This window comes from Pteropus vampyrus, unplaced genomic scaffold, assembly GCF_000151845.1.
Source record: "Pteropus vampyrus isolate Shadow unplaced genomic scaffold, Pvam_2.0 Scaffold387, whole genome shotgun sequence".
NCBI lineage: Eukaryota > Metazoa > Chordata > Mammalia > Chiroptera > Pteropodidae > Pteropus > Pteropus vampyrus.
This window is the reverse complement of record NW_011889168.1, coordinates 3,437,506-3,458,093: the sequence shown is the minus strand read 5'-3', so window position 1 is coordinate 3,458,093 and position 20,588 is coordinate 3,437,506. Positions and strand designations below refer to the sequence as shown.

The 20,588-nt window shown below is 36.0% G+C and overlaps 1 protein-coding gene across 2 annotated transcripts in view; it reads right to left on the bottom strand.

The window, feature by feature from the left end:
- JADE3 (jade family PHD finger 3) overlaps positions 1–20,588 on the bottom strand; it is a 136,013-nt gene that overhangs the window by 45,431 nt on the left and 69,994 nt on the right. For both annotated transcript variants that reach the window (XM_011380049.2, XM_011380047.2), the window contains exons 3-5: positions 19,119–19,175; positions 18,251–18,330; positions 1,835–1,992 (exon numbers count right to left, since the gene is read on the bottom strand). In XM_011380049.2, the coding sequence (XP_011378351.1) occupies positions 1,835–1,992; positions 18,251–18,330; positions 19,119–19,164 (284 nt within the window). In that variant the 5' untranslated portion in view covers positions 19,165–19,175. The remainder of the gene's footprint in view (positions 1–1,834; positions 1,993–18,250; positions 18,331–19,118; positions 19,176–20,588) is intronic.

The following is a 20,588-nucleotide window of genomic DNA, read 5'->3' as shown; positions in this document are numbered from 1 at the left end:
GCCTTCAAACTGGAATTACATAATGGTGATAGTTTCATAACTCCGAATATATTAAAAAGCAGCATACAGTTTAAAAGAGTGAATTTTATGGTATGTGAATTCTTTCTCAATAAGAAACATCAATTATATCTCAATTTTAAAAAATCTAAAAAAAAAAAAAAAAAGCAAGCTGCACATTTATAAAAGCCCATGGTGATCATGGACAAACTTGGAACTTGACCTGAGGAACTTAGTGAAATCCTCTTACCTCCTACTTTCCTATTTTGATTTACAATGTCATTCATTAGTTGTAATGCATGTCCACTTACAGTAAACTCTATCAATTAAGTGACTGAGAAAGTGAAAAAACCTTTTCACTTTCAGTATAGGAAAGGTAAGTGTTTAAAATAGGAGGTTCGGCCCTTATTGGCTCTTGTTTTTATGCCCTTCCTATCCTCATCTTTGCTTTTCTTACCATAATATTTTTTGCTTCTTCATTAATTTTCTTTCCCAACACCCACCCATTTTCCTCTTTGCTTCCTTTGTCTTATTCTCTTTACAACGATAAATGTGTATTGAAAATGTACTATTTTGACAGTAGGGGTTCTGCTGTGAGGTAGCTTATAGTCATGGCTTGTCTTTCTTTTCTCTTCTGCATCATTACTGCCAGGTTGAGGTGGAAGTCTAGGCTATCCACTGTTACTGCTATGATATATAAAAATACCAAAAGCAAGGATATGAAAATGCCTGACTCTTGTGTTCATTCATGATGCTGTTCTGATTTTTAGGAAGCAGGAGATGGTGTTGATGATGATGAGCTCGTAAGACTCAGGATATGCGCTGGGCAAGAGTATGGAGTTTTCCTTAACAGAGCATGGACAGTCTCTGTGGGTGGGACGGCCTGGGCTTGGGTTTCTAGAAGTGAATCAACAAGCATTTCTGGAGCATGACTGGGTCTTAAGAACCTGGTGCTAGGAACAGAGAATTCAACGATGTGACCTCTGTCTTTTAAGAACCTAGTATGTACTAGAAATAAATAGATGCACAATTTCTCATAGTAACTAGCAGGTCCCATCAGCCTCTTTATCTGTTGTTATCCCTTCCCTCCTGTCCTTCACTCAGTCACTCAGTTAGTCATTCGCTCGCTCGCTCATATGTACACTAAAACTTATACCAAGCATTTTATTTCATGCCAGTTTTTGTGTAAAGCACTGGGAACACAAAGACCAGTAAGGAAAAATGGCTTCCAAAACCAGTCATTACTTCTGAGGAGCTGAACTCACTACTTCCTCTGGCAGGAAAATCCTCTTCCCTTTTCAAAAACCAAAGTCTTATCTTAAACTTTCTTCTCAAGTCTTTGCAAATGAAGGCTATGTGCTTATAATCAACTCAATTATTCCAGTTATCCCCTTTCATTTATGTTTATGCATTTTAAAACTCTAAATATTTAGCCCTCTATTTACAGATTCTATCACTATAAGGCCCCTATTATAATGAAGCAACTTCTCATGGGGTTATGTATTACTAGGGTCATTATGGGATTATGTTTCTCTCCAAAGACTAATAAATGCTACTGATTGTTGAGTCAGACTTGGAAACCCTGGTCTCCAAAATCTTATAATTTCATACTGGACTTCAAATAGCACATATATCCCTAAATAAATGAGCTTAATTTTAACTACTGACCTATCCTAGTCTGGCATAATCTGCCACTGGTCTGAGTGAACTAGTGAACATGGTATATGGCTTTGTATTAGAAATGTATAATTAGCCACTCAAAGTCTCTCTCTAAGCAGCATATAGGTAACCATTAGAACATTCATTCTTTAAGTCAAAGGTACAAACATACAAATACCTGACGGAAGGCTGTGGAACACTGTCTGGACTGGCTGGTACCTGGACTCCCTTTTCCCATTCTTCTTTCCATGTATCCGTAAAGAGGTAATAGCTGTCAGGATTAATGTGTTGAGAATCTGACAGTTTCATGGCACTGATGAGGTCCTTCCGGAATACCTGGGAAGACATTGCACACACCTTGAGAAGATCATCACTAAGGAACTAACATCATTTAATGTTCTTTTAAAAATACCATCCCCACTCTCTCTATATTTTGATAAGAGAAACATCTCTAACTTCCTAAATGGCCAGAATAACTTCTATTTGGAAAAGGACTGAAGTGTTGACAGGGAAGCCAGCTTGTTCTCACTCTAATAAATAGTAAAGGAGTCCTTCTTGAATTATTTCCTTGGGATCCTTGAATTTAAATTAATAATACAGGTAACTTCAAAACAGTTTGCATAAAACAAACAATCCTTTTTATTTTAAGAGAATTTTTGTAAGAGTTTATTGGAACCGAACAGAAGACATATGCTGGGGAGCAAGCTCTCAAGTGTTCTCAAAACAAACAATCTTTAACTCTCTTAAATTAAGCAAAAAGTATCCTCTGATAACATAATTGATTATTTAGCCATCGCCTTATTTTTTAATTATTTACTTAGAAATAATTTTAGACTTAGATAAGTTAAAAAAAAATAAATGAATGAGACTATATCAAACTAAAAATCTTCTGAACAGCAAAAGAAACCTTCAACAATTCGAAGAGGCAACCAACTGAGTGGGAGAAGACATTTGTAAATATCTCCGATGGGGGCAAATATCCAAAATATATAAAAAAACTCATACAACTCAATAAAAAAACCAAACAATTCAATTAAACAATGGACAGAAGAACTGAATAGGTACTTCTCCCAAGAAGACATACAAATGGCCAACAGACATATGAAAATATGCTCAACTTTAGTAGCTATTAGGGAAATGCAAATCAAAACCACAATGAGATACCTCCTCACACCTTTTAGAATGGCTACTATCAATAAGACAAGTAATAACAAGTGTTGGTGAGGATGCGGAGATAAAAGAACACTCATACACAGCTGGTGGGACTGAAAATTTGTACAGCCACTATGGACAACAGTACAGCGGTTCCTTAAAAAATTAATTGTAGAATTACCATATGACCCAGCACTCCCTCTTCTGGGTATCTACTCAAAAAATTTTAAAACATTTATCGGCAAAGATACATGTACCCCTATGTTCATTGTAGATTTATTCACAGTGGCCAAGACATGGAAACAACCGAAGTTTCCTTCAATACAAGGGTAGATAAAGAAGCTGTGGTATATATATACAATGGAATATTATTCAGCCATAAGAAAAGATGAATACTGCCATTTGTGACAACGTGAATGGATCCTGAAATTATCATGCTAAATGAGATAAAGTCAGAAAAAGTTGAGAATCATATGATTTCATGCATATGTGGGATATAAAACTAAAAGCAACAAATGAACAAGAGAACCAAAAACCCATAGACACAGACACCAGTTTAGTGGGTACCAGAGGGAAAGGAGGGAGGGAGGAGGTAAATAAGGGTAAAGGGGGTCACATATATGGTGGCGGAAGGAGATCTGACTTTGGGTGGTGAACACATAATGCGATATACAGATGATGTATTATTGAATTGTACATTTGAAACCTATATAATTTTATTAACCAATGTCACTCTAATTTAATAAAAAAAAAATAAAAAATAAATTGGATGTCCTGATGTAAAAAAAAAAAGAGTACGATGCTCCCATATACCCTTCACAGTTTCCTCTAATGTTAACATCGTACATAACCAGAGAACAATTGCCTAAATGAGAAAATTAACACTGCTACAATACTATTAATCTACAGAATTCATTCAAATTTTACTAATTTTCCCTCTACTGTCCTTCTGTTCCAGAATTCAACTCAGGATCTCACATTGCAATTAGTTGTCTCTCCTTAGTATCTCCAATTGGTGACAGTTTTTCAGTATTTCCTTTGTCTTTCAAGAACTTGAAACTTTTGAAGAGTACTAGTCATATATTTGATAAAATGTCCTACAATTTGGGTTTGTGTGATGTTTTCTCATGATTAGATTGAGATTATTCATTTTTTTTGATGGTGTACCCTTCTCATTCCATTATATAAGGGATATATTATGCCAATGTCTTATTAGTAGTGATGTTAAACTTGATCGCTTGGTTAAGGTAATGTCTTGCTGGTTTTCTTCACTGTCAGGTTACTATATTTCTCTTTGTAATTAATATCCTATTAGAGGAAATACTTTTGTGATAATAAAAACATCCTGTTTCTTTTCAAACTGTCATGGACTAGTCTTATTATCCACTGGTAGATACCTTGCCTGCAATGAATTATTACTGTAGTGTTCTAATGGTGATTTTCTATTTCCCTTAGTCTTACATTTATTAATTCGAATTTCTCTGTAAGAAAGATCTGTCCTTTCTCCCCCATTTATTTATATCATTATTGACTCCTGGATACTTATTTTATTCTTTGGGTTATAATTCAGTGTTGTTAACTTATTCTGTTGCTGAAATTGTTCCACCTTTGGTCTTTGGGAATACTTTCAGGTTGACTGGTGCTCGTGCTCTTTCAAAACATCCCATACTTTTTGGAGTACTGCCTTAATTTCCTATATTACAACAAGTCCCAGGCATGTTTATATCCTCTAACTGGTTATAAAAGCTACTGACTTCATATGTTAACTTCATATCCTGCTTACTTGATTGAATTCTTTTATTGCGTTAGTTTTATCACTGATTTTTCTTATGGTTTTCCAGATATGCTATCGAATCATCTGTAAACAGAGAAGGGTATCTTCTTTACATGGTCTTATGTCTCTAATTAGTTTCTCCTGTTTAATTGTACTGGCTAATACCTATACCAGTATTTGGAATAGTAACAGAGATAGTAGGCATATCTGTCTTCTCCGTATTGAATTTTGTTGAAGTCTTCTTCAGTGTATATGGAAATAATTCTATAATTTTTCCTTAGATATATATTAATATGCTGTATGATAATACTGGATTTCATAATACTGAAACAAATTTGCATTTCTAGAATGAACATCATTTGGTTGTGATATACTATTTTCTTGATATGGTACTGTATTGTTTTCTAATATTTCGTTTAATATTTTTGTATCATTCCCACGAGTGATATTTATGTTTCCTTTTTTTTTTGGTATTGTCTTTAAGGTTTAGGTTATCAGTGTTATGCATGTTTCTAAAAATATTAGAATATTTTCCTTCTGCTACAATGTTCTAGAATTTGAGAATTAATGGGACTATCTGTTCCCTATGAAACCACCTGGATTCGGTGTTTTTTGTGGGGTAGTTCCTTAATAATTTTCTCTATTTCTTTTTGGAAATTTATCTCTTAAGTTTTCTATCTCTAGTGGAGTCAATATTGGTAATCTGTATTTCCACAGGAAGTTATCTATCTTACCCAGGTTTTCAAATTTATGTGTACAGGGGCTTGTAAAGCATACAGGCAGTTCCACTTTGCACAGCAATATGGGACAGTAAAAATGATGATGTGAGTAGTAACTGTGAAAAGATCTTAATGTTAATGGGAAAATTATGATTTTTCTGTATCTTCGATTTGGTCGAAATATTAGTAAGTCTCTTACTGTTGACTATAAATACATAGAGAAATGAAAAAATAAGACTACTCCAATATTTTTAGTATACTGTAATTAAACATTAGAAACATTGAGAAACAAATTATTTTTTGTAGAAAAGCTTATCAGGAGGTTGAACAATACTTGCCTCCTGTTTCTCATCATGCAACTTAAGATATGGAGAAAGCATTTCAGATAGAATGTTTTCTTTATCATTATTTTTATAAAACCTATAATTTCAGTTTGTATTTCCTCTTTTTATCCAAGAGTTATTTAATAGGATTTAAAATTTCCATAGGAAAGGACCTTTCGGACCTTTCTGTTTTTGTTAGTAATTTCTGATTTTACTGCATTGTGATCAGAGTGTTGTTTATAATATTTCTACTTAGTGGAAATTATTGATGTTTCCTTTGTGACTCAATATGTTTGATCATATTTTGTGTATGTACCATAGATATTTGAGAAGGTGTATTCTATTATCTCTAGTACCGAGGCATAGAATTTGATATATATATTTGAGAAGTATTTTACTGCTTATGGTGTTTAGAGCTTCTCCTATTTTTTTGTTCATTTAATCTGTCTGATACTGAGAGGTGTTTGAAAGTCTCCTATGATTAGTGATTCTATTTATGTCTCCTTGCATCTCCTATAGTTTTTGCTCCATAAAGGTGGTTGCTGTGTTATTCAGTGTACAACTATTCACAGGTATTGTATCTTCATGGTGACTTGTAGCTTTTAACTTTAAAGTGACCTTCTTTGTTTTGGGGGGTCTGATTGCTATTTTCTCTGATACCAAGATTGCTATTCCTGCTGTTTTTGTTTCCATCTTCTTGATATTCCTTTGTCCACCTCTTTATTTTTATCATTTCTGAATAGCTGTTTTAGGTATGTTCTTATATACAGCATACAGTTGGGTCTTGTTTTACGAGCCAAAAAATATTTTTCTTTAACAGGTGTTAAAGCCCATTCATATTTATTAGTATGACTCATATACTGGTCTCAACTCTCACATTTTGTAATTGTGTGTATTATATTTCCTATGCTTTCTTTCTCTACCAGATGCATGTTCTTTGCTCTTTCAATTGTAATTTTTTATAGTTAAGAAGGTTTGCAGTTTTATTCTAGTTATCTTTGTACTTAGATCTTTTAAAAATGTCCTTAGTCTTTTCTTTTTTAACCTTTTACTATCTAGTTTATTCATTTTTATCACTTTCAGTGAACTCTTCAAGTCTGAGGAAGACAGGACTGATATGTCTACTGTGGCAGCCAAGAGGCTCCCAGTGTGAGCCTTAACCTTACTCCCTAGCAAGGGATCCCAAGCTGTGTGGAAAGGTCAAAGGGCAGAGGTAGGGGATGATAATATGGGTATAATTATAACTTGGACTTGTGGAAACAAAGTGATTCTCCAAAGTTCATTTTCCACACTCTAAGCACAATTAGGTACTGACAATATGGGAACAGAGATGGATCTAAAGTTTGATGTACTATCATCTTCTGGTTGAAAGGGCCCCTAGATGACTAAAGGGCACAGAAATGTGCTCACCAAGCCTGGAAATATAACTTTGATGGCTTTGGCAGCCTAGGCTTTGTGATTCTGCCTTTTCGACAACAGAAAAAAAAAGTATGCCATGAGTTCTTAAGTATGATATGAGACCTGGCAATGATTTAAGTGATGAAGTCCTAGTTGATATCTAAGCAATGAGGGAATACATTTTCACATAAGAACATATATACATTGGTCTATACCTCATCTACTAATTTCTAATTCTGAAAAAAATCAAACTACTTGCAGGCTGAGAATAAACGTGTCCACATTTCTTTAGGATCAAAGGAAGAGATGCTATCACACAAACATTTTAGCCTTTAAAGCTAATAAAGGTTCTCTGAGAACACTGTCCATATTATGTGTAACACAAAAGTAGAGGCATGAAACATTATCCAATAAAACAATTAATTCTCAGTGCAGTTCTGTTCAAACTGACATTTCACAGAGTATGGGACTGAACTATCACATAATCAAATGATGCCATTTAAATGAATAAGGACTCATTCCATTTGCTACTTTCCAGGGAAAACCCTGCAAATACACATTGGTTTCACTTAGGGAAGATTTAGAATAAATAACATGACCTGAGTTAAGCAGAGAAGAAGACCAACCTTAAACATACTGGCAGCCGGGTGGCAACAAAATGACCTTCCTATCAAGAATCCTAGTCAATTCAAGTTAATTGGATGCTGTGGAGAGAGAAAGCTACATCTACAGGAAACAAAAACTGGTGGTTTATTACATAATGCTTTGTATAGGGAGGTAAGAGAGGATCACAGACATATCCTTTTAACATGTTTTGCACAGAGCTCAGTGTTCTGGGTAGCTAACGGGTGAGATGGAATCACCATTTTGCTCAACACTCTGATCCATTTTTATAAATTATTGGAGTGCCTTTAATGAGCCAGTGGAGGTGGCAATTTACAATTGTGCTACACTACTGTATTTGGGAAAGACAGTGGTATGGGAAATCCCACCTTAGATCTGTGAAGAATACTAGAGCCAAGTATTTTTCAACCTCCTAAAATATTTCATTATTTTCCATGTGATACACTTCACAATATAAATCAATTAATTGCAAAATCATACTTTGGGCTTAATAATGCCATACCATCTAATCACATACAATAAGCCATGTTTTCATACTTTATATAATTATTTATGAAAATCTGTTCTGTATAGTTTCCTAAGTAACCTGAAACACATTGTAGTTGGTTGAATGGTGGCACTCCAAAAGATATGTCTACATCCTAATTTCTGGAACTTGTGAATGTTACCTTATTTGGAAAAGGAATCTTTGCAGATGTAAATAATTTAAGGAATCAGAGATGAAGAGATCATCCTGAAATATCTGGGTGGGCCCTAAATCTAATGTCAAGTATCTTTATAAGAGAAAAGCAGAGGGAGATCTGAGACAGAAGAGGAGGCGGCAGAGACTGGAATGACCCACTAATTTATGAGTCAAAAAATGCTAAGTTACCAGAAACCGGAAGAGACAAAAAATGGAATATCCCCTAAAATCTCTGGAGAGAGCACAACCTGGCTGATTTTGGACTTCTGGCCTCCCGAACTGTGAGAAAATTAATTCCTGTTGTTTTAAGTCACACAATTTGTGGTAATTTGTTACAACAGTCCTAGGAAACTGATACACATATTTACCAAACAGAAAAGTAATGTGAAGACTAGGCAAAGAGATATAAAAGGAGAGACCAATAAAATCTGGCCCTTGTCCACGACTTAAGAAATACCAAATCTCCAGGGATAGGCACTCTATGAAGCCTGGGAAACCTCGAACTGCAGGAACACCAGTCAACTAATATCTATTTTTCTTAAGCAAATGAAGGCTAAATCCAATGACTATTATAATTTTCCCTTCTGCCTTTAGAGGAAAAAAGCAGACTTATATGATAAGCCTGGTTTCAATTTTATAAGCTAGTCAGATTAAATAGCATCAGATCCAGGGCTTCTAGAGAAGCATTTGTACTCAAGGCAGAGTACAAGAGTTTGCCTTATCTTGCTATAGAATTCAAACGTCCCAAGCATGAGGCAGAACATAAAATGTTAAACAGAGGATAGGAATGTAAGTTTGGTACTCCGGCAGATATCTGCAAAGTGATTTGAAATGTATTTATCAGACTGGTCTCATGAATCTGCTTCTAATAAGAAAAGGCATTTTTTAGGTTTTTAAAATGAATACAGGCAAGGTAGCTATAGTTTATCCTGGTTAGAGGTGTGAGTTTTATACACATACAATGGCACACACATACACACATATTTGTATATATTTACATAAAGAAATGATAAAAGGATAAACCTAAAACTTAAAAAAAAAAGGTTAACTCTGGGGAGGGAGGAAAATAGGGAAAAGAGAGACAAAAGCTGGATCTCTCTGAATGTATTTTGTTTCATAATTTGATGTCTGAACCAGGTAAATGTTTTAATATAGTTAAAAATGAAATTAAAATCTATAAAGAAAGGAAAATGGATCCAGAGACAGACTACCTGGATTAGTCTACTGATTTCACCACTTAATCATCTGGGGCAAGTTATCTAAATTTTCTGTTTCAGTTTATTCACCTGTAAAATGGGGATAGTAATCATACTTACCTTAGAGGGGTTGTTGTTTAGGATTAAATAGGTGAATTTACATAAATGGCTTAGCATGGTACTGGGCTCATGGTAATAGCTAAATAAATTTTAGCTGCAGTTATTTTATTATCATCATAGTCTCAGCTTTACTTCTAAAAGCAGAAAGACGTATAGAGTTGAGTTCTATCTAGTCCATAAAGTAACTACTGATGGAGTAAAGAAGATGTGAGTTCTTGGCTCATCTAAAACGTGCATGGTTTGGCTCCCAAACACATGGCTCCCAAGCAAGAGCCCCGTTAAGAACTTTAACCAACATTCCATAGGCCACAAGATAATGCAGAAACTTCACAAAATAAAACGTGGCCATTTGCTGTTAAATTAAAGATTATGAATGAGGGATCCGGGTCTTGACACTGACCTAGATAATAAAGCTGAGAAGTTTTACAAGTTCTTAATTGTGTGCCTATTCTATATGCAATGGTAGTTTCCCCAAAAGTTCCAGAAACAAAAAGGCTTTGTACTTACCAAATATCTGCTCATTTATGGTCAAAGAGGGGATTCACAGGCTAACATACAGCCCAGAGGCTATGCCAAGTCCAACAGTGCATGCACATCTTGGCCTCTCAGATGCTTGCAGAAACAAAGGAGGCCTCACTATGAATTCAATTAGAATATCAATGCTTAACCTGCCAGAGCCACAAAATGAAAATGCCCTTCATGGACAGCTCTGGTTTTTACTGCTCTTATTAACATCTCTCGGTGGGCAGTTTCTTAAAGCACAGCTAGTCTGAACATTTATGTGACATTTTTTTTTTAGAGGAAAAGCCAAACATTTACTTCCTGTATGACACAAAAGGGAACACTGTCTGGACCATGGAAATGAAGCAGAGAGAGATTAGTTTTGATTCATAGTCATTTAAATCTGAAACTATATATAACTGACCACAAGCAGATGTGTCACCCCCTAAAGCATACACACACACACACACACACACAAAGCTGCAAATACAGTAACTAGATTTAACTAAAGAGAGTTAACTATAAGTGACTTTCTTAGAATTATACATCTTAAGGCAATAAAAGCTTTTCAGGTTATCTAGAAGAATCAACCACTTAAAGTAAAGAAAACCTAGCAAAGAATACAAGCCTGTTCTTATACAATAACAAAGGTATCCAGTCTTGTCAAGACATTGTGTCCCACACTGATTTTTTCCAATGAAATACATCTTATTCAATTTCTAAGTTTAAAACTTTAAAAATCATGGAACTATTTTTCATAGAAATATTTTTCAAATAGTTTTAAATAATTCTTAAGTTTCTTATAAAAAAATAAATGGGACATTTTTGATGGCTATGGGCTGACATTAACCTGAACATCAATTGCCATAAAGCAATGTACTTTGGGGATGCTTAGGCAGGTTCGAGTATTCCCCTTACCTTGTACCTAACACAGGTGTGTATGCATCCTGGTAATGGAGGAGGAGGAACAACTGAATCTGAGATGGAGATCTGGGCAATTTTTATACAAGAGATGACATCTGAGGTTTGCTCTGCAAGTTATTCTCCCATCCCTCAATGTTCCTTTTGGGTAATAAGTGTACATTTACAAGCTTAGTGCTTTTTATGTGTTGCAGGCCAGAAAACCAAATCAAGCTTGTTAGAAACAGAGATAAACTGATGTAAACAGGCTCTATTTGAAGGTTAAAATATATGAGCTTTTACTCTGTTGCTATGAAAGTCTTGGGCATAATAAATGAGACTACAGATGATATGCAGTCAATCCTTTAAGATAGGTTGATATGTTTTATAGACCAGTCAGACTAATATTAGGTGAAAATATCCTGGCTTTGGAGAAAGAATGGAAGACTTTCTAATACATTTAAATTGGTCATCTAGTAATATGTGCTTTTTCTAGGGCAGTTGGCTTTTTAAAAACATCTTCAAGAGCATGGGTCCTTTTGAGAATCAGATGAAGATTACTAGCTCAGAAAAAATACACGTAAAAACAAACCCTTAAGTCTGTATATGATTTACAGAAGGTACTAAAACTCCTGAACCCTATGTGAAATTCACATACCCCTAGGAAACTCTTCTCTAGAGGATAAATCAGGGAGAGGCATATATAGGAATCTTATCAAAGCACTAAACATCAAAGAAAATATGTATCTATTAATGCAGCCAATTAAGCCCCAGTGAAAATGATTATTGATATTGCATTTCAATGACTAACTCCCAATTTAAAAAATAAGGTAGAGGGTCAGGAAGAAATTTTCATTCTTACAAGAAGAAAAAAACAAGAAAGGCAGAAAATGAACATCTTTTTTTGTGAATCCATCAGAGAAATGGGTCATAGGACAAATGGCCAACTCAAAGAGAGACAGGTATGCCTGCAGGGAGACACAGGACAGGAACATTTGCTTACCTGGCACAGAAGCCACAGTAGGAACATTAAACTATAAATTCTGATGAATTGCTGGAACCAAGTAGGGACCTACTATGAGAGTATGAAGTTCCTAGGGGCTGTAGTTACAGGGGATTCCCACCCTCTGGCAAGCTTTTTCTCCAGAAATCCAATTTGGCTCTCATAGGGAAGATGGGGAAAACCTGGAGAAAAGCTTCCCCAGTGGTGCTGTCTGGGCCCCTGGTGCTCAGTGTCCTGGCTCCCTTACTGAACAAAAGGCTTCATCTTCAGGGGAAAGATATCAAGTGAGGGCACTGATATAATTGCAGTAATGCTGGGGGAAAGGAAAAGCCTCCTTGTGTTATCTAAGGGGGAAAAAGCCTTGATAGACAGGAGGAAGAACCTCAGGACATAGACTAACACCAGAGGATACCTGCTGCAGGCAGACAGGGGAACAGGGGGCAGGGGCAAAAAAGCTCTACCCTTTAAGACCACCTTCCCCATCCCACCCCCAGACTCAGGACCACTATGTAGTCCAAAGATTGAGAGGTAATCAGAAGATTAGAGAACATTGCCCCTTCCCCATGCCCTACCACCATGCTAAAGCCTCCAGTGATAGAAACAGTGGCTTATAGCTGGGAGAGCTGCAAAAAACAGAATCTCTTTGAGGACAAGCACAAAGGCAAGACTCTAAGTCAAGAGAGGAAACAAAAACAAGGTCACCAGAGGAATTTGAAATCTATGGTGCCCAAAGCACTAACGAATTTTAAACACCATCATACACTGCTAGTGGGAGTATAAACTGATGAAGCCCCTTTGGAAAAAAAAATCTGGCATTCCCCCAAATGGTTAAATAGAGTTACCATTTGACCCAGCTCCCGGTAACATTCCATACTTAGAAGTGTCTACTCGAGACAATTGAAAACATATGTCCATATAAAAACTGGTATGTAAATGTTCATAGTAGCATTATTCATAATACTCTAAAAATGGAGACAACCCAATTGTCCATCAACTAATGAATAAACAAAATGTGATATATCCATACGATGGAATATCATTCAGTTGTAAAAAGATGAAGTACTGATACATGCTAAAACATGGATGAACCTCAAAAATGTATGTTAAGTGAAAGAAGCTAGACACAAAAGGCTGTATACTGTATGATTCCATTTATATGAAATGTTCAGAATAGGCAAATCCATAGAGACAGAAATTAGATTACTGGTTGGCAGGGGCTAGGAGTAGTAGAGGAATTGGAGAGTAACTGCTAATGTGTAGGTTTTTTTTTTTTTCCTAGGATGAGAAAATGTTCTAAATTTAGATTGTGGTAATGGTTACGCAACTTTGTGAATATATTAAAAGCCACTGAATTATACACTAAATGAGTAAATTGTGTAATGTGAGAATTATATTTCAAAAAGATATTTAAAATGTTTTTTTTTTTAAAGGGCGATTGTTGTGCTTTCAGTGGACATCACCTGAGAGGCCTTTACATCCACTCCCACCTACTAATAAGGTGCCCCTCTCTACTGGGTAGAGAGCCTGGACTGTCACTATAGCCCATCAGTACTGACGTACCCCTTGCCACAACCACACCCCCTACTATTATGGAGGCAACAAGGTGGGGATTTCCACTCCTATCAAGTAGTAAGGAGAGTAATGAATAACCCCTCCCCCTTCCCAGAGAGATCGCAGATCTTCTTTGAGAGATAACAGAACTAGGATGGGGAGCCTAGGAATTCTGCAACTGGTAGTAAACAGCACCCCTCTTTCCTACTGGCCTGGTTATTATGGAGGCAAGATAAAACAGATTTAAAAAAAGACAGCGTCTGATAACATAATACCAAAAAGTCCAGGATACAATGGGAAATCACTCATCACACACAGAACTGGGAATGAGAAGAGATAATAGACACACCGAGATGCAGAGATGTTAGAATTATCTGACAAGGATTTTAAAACATCCATCATAAAAATGCTTCAATGAGAATCTACGAACACTTTTTTTGAAACAAGTAAATTGAAAGTTTCAGCAAAGATATAGAGGATATAAAGAATAACCAAATGGAAAATTTGAAATGGAATAATACAATAACCGAAATAAACTCAGGGGATTGGCTTGATAGAAGAATGAAATTAACTGAATAAAGACTAAAGAAACAAGATAAATTCCCCAATCTGATCAACAGAAAGAATACACACTGAAAAAAAAATGAGTTTAAGGGACCTGTGGGAAAATAACACAAGATTTAACATTCATACATTTGAAGTCCCAAGAAGAAAAGGAGAAAGAAGGTGGAACTGAAAAAGTAGTTGAAAAAATAATGGCTGAAGACTTCCCAAACTTTGAGTAAGATATAAACCTTGACTCAAGAAGCTGATCAAACCCAATCAGTTAGATAAACCAAAAGATATCCATGCCCAGGCACATCATAATCTAACCTTGGAAAACTAAAGCTAAATAGTAAAAGCAACTGGAAAATAAATGACTGATTACCTACAAAGGATCAACTATTTGAATGAGAGAAGATTTCTCATTAGAAACCATGGAGGCCAGAAGTGCTGAAAGAAAAGTACTTTCAAACCATAATTCTATATCAAGTGAAAATATCCTTCAGGAATGGAGGTGAAACCAAGACATTCTAAAATGAAGGAAAACTATAAGAATTTATCACTGGAAGACTTACCTTAACAGAATGGCTAAAGAAGTTTTTCAGAAAGGAAATGAGCAAAAGGAAAGTTGGATCATCAGGAATAAAGAACGGGAGTAAAAATATGGGTAAGCAAAACAGACTATCCTTTTCAGTTTTATAAATAATGTTCGATGGCCGAGGCAAATATTACAACACTGTCTAATGCAGTCTCAATATATGTACAGAAAATATTTAAAACAATTATATAATAAAGATCGGGACTGGATGAGTAAATGAACCTAAGTGATGTAAAGTTTTTATATTTCATTCAAAGTGGTAAAAGGTACTGAGCAGTAGACTGATAAGTTATGTATGTAAAGGGTCCTCCCTTTTAAAGGTTGCTCCCAAAGAGTAACCACTAAAAATCTACACAAGGATATAGACTCAAAACCATTACAGAAAAATCAACATGGAATTTAAAAAATGTTCAAGTAATCCACAGAAAGACAGAAAATAAAACACAGGAACAACAACAACAGAAGAATAGAAAACAATAAAATGGCATCCTTAAACCAAATCATACCAAAAGTTACATTAAATATAAATGGATTAAATATGCCAATTAAAAAAGAGAGATGGAAAGAGTGGAATAAAAAATGACCCAACTATATATTATCTATAAAAAACTCACTGAAAATATCATATGTATAGAAAGTAAAAGGATGGAAAAAAATATACCATGCAAACATGAATCAAAAGAAAGCCAGAAACTATATTAATATTAGAGAGTGCAGACAGAAGAGCAAACAAAATTACCAAAGACGGGGAAGGGCATTCATTACATGATAATAAATTCACTAAGATATAGCTATCCTAAATATATATGCACCTAACAACAGAGCATCAAAATGCATAAGAGAAAACTGATAGAACTGAGAGGAGAAATGGACAAATCTGCAATTACAGTTAGAAGACTTCTACAGCTCTCTCTAAACAATTGATAAAACTACTAGGCAGAAATCAGCATGGATATGGAGGAACATCATCAACCAAAAGGACCCAACAACAGCAGAATACACATTCATTTCAAGTGCCCATGAAACATTCGCCAAGATAAACCATATTGTGGACATAAAACAAAACCTTGACGAATATAAAATAACCGACATCATGCAGACTACAGTTCTGAAAAAAATGGACTCGAATTAGAAATCAATAACAAAGAGAGCAGGAAAGTCTCCAAATGCTTGGAAACAAAACACACTTCTAAATAATCCATAAGTGAAAAAGGAAGTCTCAAGGGAAATAAGAAATATAAGAAAATGACAATAAACATATCAAAATCAATGGGATATTTTTAAAGCAGTGTTAAAAGGAAAATTTATAGTACGAAAAATTCTTATATTAGAAAAGAGGAAAAGTCTGAAAAAGCCTAAGCACCCACCCTCAAGAATTTAGAAAAAGAACAAAATAGACCTAAAACTAGAAGAAGAAAATAATGAAAGTAAGAGCAGAAATCAAAAGACTCGAAAAGAGAAAACAGATTTTACTGATTTATGGAATAATTTTAGCAACACAATAAATTATCTAGAATTAGATTATAAACCAAAGTATAAAATAAATATACAAATCCATACTGATATAATTAAGTTATTAAATAATTTTTAAAAGGAAGGAAGCATCCAAGGAGATTCTTATAATTGCTTAATTTGGGGAAACAATCAGATTATCTAATATAAAGCTCTTAGCACACAAAATTTCAATAAATGGTAGTAGCTATGAGAGGTAGGTATGATAATGTTCATGTTATGATGACAAATCAAATTATTTCAGAGAGATGAAATAAGCCAGCAGAGCTAAATAGGGAATCGATCTCTTCTAATGCCAAGGCTAGTTTTGTTCTACAATATCTGGTTCTCTCTTTTATAACAGAAGGTAAAATATAAATGAAAAAAATTGTTCCCATTAGAATTCCTAACCCTTGCAACAAAAGATTGCTTTTCTGACTGACCTGGATGCAGCAGGCCTTAACACCCAAAGCTCTTGAGTCACTTTATGTTTTAGGACTTGCTGTCCTAAATAGGAAAATAGCAAGGTTTCTTTTCCCACCATTTTGTAGTCAAAGCCTCTTTTGGATAGGTGGGAAATTTGTTCTGCTCCTGTTTATGTGCCTTTTATTCCATAAGTTTTTCTGTATGACACAGACATATTTAAATATATTATGATATTCTACTGAGCCCAGAAAGATCCCTGGCAAATGATGGAAATGAAACGTGACCTCTGAGAAAGGGAGAGAAAAATGCTTTCTCTGACTAATACCCTAAAGCAATGACCCCAACCCCCATCCCCACCTTGTATGGGGGCAGGTAGAACCTGTGACTTGCTTTTAACCAATAGAATATGGCAAATGTGATGGGATGTCACTCCCCTGATTGTATTATGTAAGTCTCAGTCTTAACACACTGGAGAAAAACACTCTCCCGCTGCTGGCTTTGAAAAAATAAGCTGCCATGTTTTGAGACAATCTACAGAGAAACCACATGGCAAGGAACTATAAGCAGCCTGTTAGAGTGGAAGATGGTCTTCCATTAAAAGCCAGTAATAAACCAGGGACCTCAGTCCTCCAGCTGCAAGGAGATGAATTCTGCCAACAACCTCAATGAGCTTGAAAGCAAATTCTTCCCTAGTTGAACCTCCGGATGAGAACACAGCTCAGTCAGCATACTGATTATAGCTTTGAAAGACCCCGAAAAGAGAATTTAGTCACATTGTGCCCAGACTCCTGACCTACAGAAACTGAGATAACATAAGTATGCTGCTTTAAGCCACTAGTTTTGTGATAATTTGTTATGCAGCAATAGTTAACTAATACACTCTCTTTTCCTTTGCAGCCAAGGAAATCTACTCATAGTAGAAGTGAAAATACATAGGTCAATTTCTCATATTTAATTTTCACAGAGGAAAGTCTGTAGTGTTCACTAAACCAATACCAAGTCCATCTGCAATTCTGGCACTTTGCTGCCCCTGGGGCAGATGACCAGCCTCACCAGGAGTGACACATTCTTCTTGGTCTGGCAGTGCTTTGAAGGCTGTGAGGATCTATCAGGGCCCAGATCTCCAATTTGATCCTTCCTTTCTCCATCCACAACCATTCCTGCACTGCCCTGTGTGGGGGCAGTTAGAACCTGTGCAGTGGTTCTTGCACTGCCTATCCGTTCCTGCACTGTCTCCTACCTACCAACTTAGCTCTTTACAATCAAAGGCCAGATCTTTGAGTCCTTCCCAACTCCCCAAGTCTGGTTCCCTTTTACTTCTTGGCTAAGGGGAGGCTTTATATTCTAAAGCCAGGAACGTAAGGGTCATCGCCAAAGTGAAATCACAATGTGAAGACTACTGTTTTCCCAAAGGGAAAAGAAAATAGATTTTTTTCTTGAAAAACAAACAAACAAAAAAATTTATCAGAAAATAAGCCTATCCATTGGCACATGGTTTACTCCTCACACCTCCAAGATCTGGGTATTGTAGGTATGTAGGCAGATGGCAGCTGTCTATTTTTTTAAGTCTAAAAATTGAGTATCTGATCTCACCTCAGCAGATTTCTTGTGTTCATTTTGAATTTTTGACTTGCTCCTATACATTGAGCCGGAAGTAAAGGAAGTAGAAGGACCTGCAAAAGATAATTAGAAAAATATACTGAAACTTATTACCTGCTAATATAACCGTCATATAACTAAATGTCATCCAAGAGAATATGAAAGATATGATGGAGAAGAACAGTGATCTCATACCACTGAAGAAAGTTAAATTACAACCAAGAAAGCCTTATAATGGAGTTTAATGACATTTATAGGTGACCCACCCCCAGCATGTAGAAGTTTCAACAATGCTAATGCTGAGGAGATTTGACTTGGTATAATCATACCTCATAACATTCTGGAATAACACAATTCATGTTCCACCCAGAGGAAAAGTATCTGCAAAAGCAACTAGAAAACTAAAAGTGTAGATAAGGAATCTGTATATCCTTCAGCACTTCCCCAAATGCTATTGTTAATAAGGTTGTTGACTTTTACAAATGATGAGTCATCTAGTCAGGCATTTAGTACCTGAGCTACAATTAGAATTGTAGGGCCTATAATTTATGCTCTCGTACTTTTTCATACTTAATTGAAAAGCACTGTTAAATCGTTATTAGATTTGTCATTTGCTGTTTAGGTAAGGGAAAAGTGAAAAACAAAATGCTATATGCCACATAAAACCAATTCTCCCACCTAACTTGCCTATTTCTAATGAAATTTAAATGAATAAGAAAAATGGTACCCCAAGCTTTCCTTTCTAAAAACATTATTTTTTAACCATTGAAAGAAGCATGAAACAGCTTGTCCTCAAGTCAAACAAGAAATCTTCAAAGAGCATAGATATGGAAGCTACCAGTTATTAGCTGGTTCTACTCACTCTCATCTGAACTGTCACTGCTGCTGAGTTTTCTATGGCGTTTCATTCTGGAGCATCCTGGGAAAGAGAACAACACTGAATGAAATAGTCAACATACACACACCCACCCCAGAGGACAGTCAACACTGTCCTACAGATCCCAAGAAGGAGCAGCAGGCCAATCACACAAATCAAATGATTTGTCAAGAATATTGTCAAATGACCTAGGTAGGAGAAAAGCACTACCAAATTTTCCAATACAGTGTGTGTCAAAGACTCGGTGAGGCCACATTACATTAGCCTTAGGAGGAAGCCCACACAGCAGAGGATGAATGGTACAGGATTGGCAGGAGCCTCAGATGTGGCCACGTGAAGAATGGCCACCCAAACAAAGCGGGGCAGCCATAGGGCCATCACCAGCTAAGAATCCTGAATAAAGGAGGAGCAGGAAAGAAAAAAGTAGTAGCGAAAGCAGAGCTGTCAAGGGCCAAGTTTGAAAAGCATGAGACATGGTTGGTTGAAGGAAGAATAAGTGAGGCATGTCCCACCCTTAAGAGCACAACTGCTCTTTTCTGCCTGCCTTTTTTCCCCTCTTTCTCACTTTATCCTTTTCTCCATCTCCAAAACAATTAATCAAATTTAAAATTATATCTATATATACACTGCAAGAAATGTTATAAAAAGCTCCTATAGTGTTGAAATACATAATGCTTTTGACTAAAACTTTAAATGGTTCAAGTGTCCTTCTTTGTGTGTGTGTGGCCAATTACAGGTAAAAGAGAGGCACCACTTTTCTGGGAATACACCAGCACTAGAGTGTAGGAAAAAAAGGAAGACACAGTTAGATATTTCAAGTCACAAAGGAAGTGATGAAAACAAACTAGAAAAGTCAGTGATACAGTCAGTAACTGACATTCTGTTACGTGCCACGGGATAGAAATTGCTGTTAGGGGCAATCTTGATTCCACAAGGGATAAAGGTCAGAGCTTCTGTCTCCAAGCCACTCACAATTTACCAAAGAGATAGAAATCCAAGCACAGGGTCACTGTGAGCAATTAAGAGTGACAAAAACAAAATTTCATGTTAAAAAGCTTACAGAGTTCTACTCTTGGCATGATAATGTGAAGAGCTACATGGACTCACTCTCCAGTAAAACTGGTGAAAAATTTAAAAAGAAACAAAAAAATCACTCATTTAAAATTTCTGGAAACGGCCCTAAGGGCATACAGCAAATTAAGAAGCATTTATTAAAAGAAATCTACTAAAACTCAGTAAGTAAAGTAAGAGTCCGCAGTATTTGGACCTAGACCCACTCCCTCCATCCCCCCTCCCAGAACAGATGTCACACCAGACTGGTACAGTGGAAAACAGAGCTTCCTTTCCCCCAGTTCCCAGCTGCAAGGCTTTCTTCCTGAGAGGGACAGGGCACCATTGTTTCTCATCCTGCTCCCAGCTACCTGTTGCTGAGGCTATGTTCGGATGAGTGGTGGG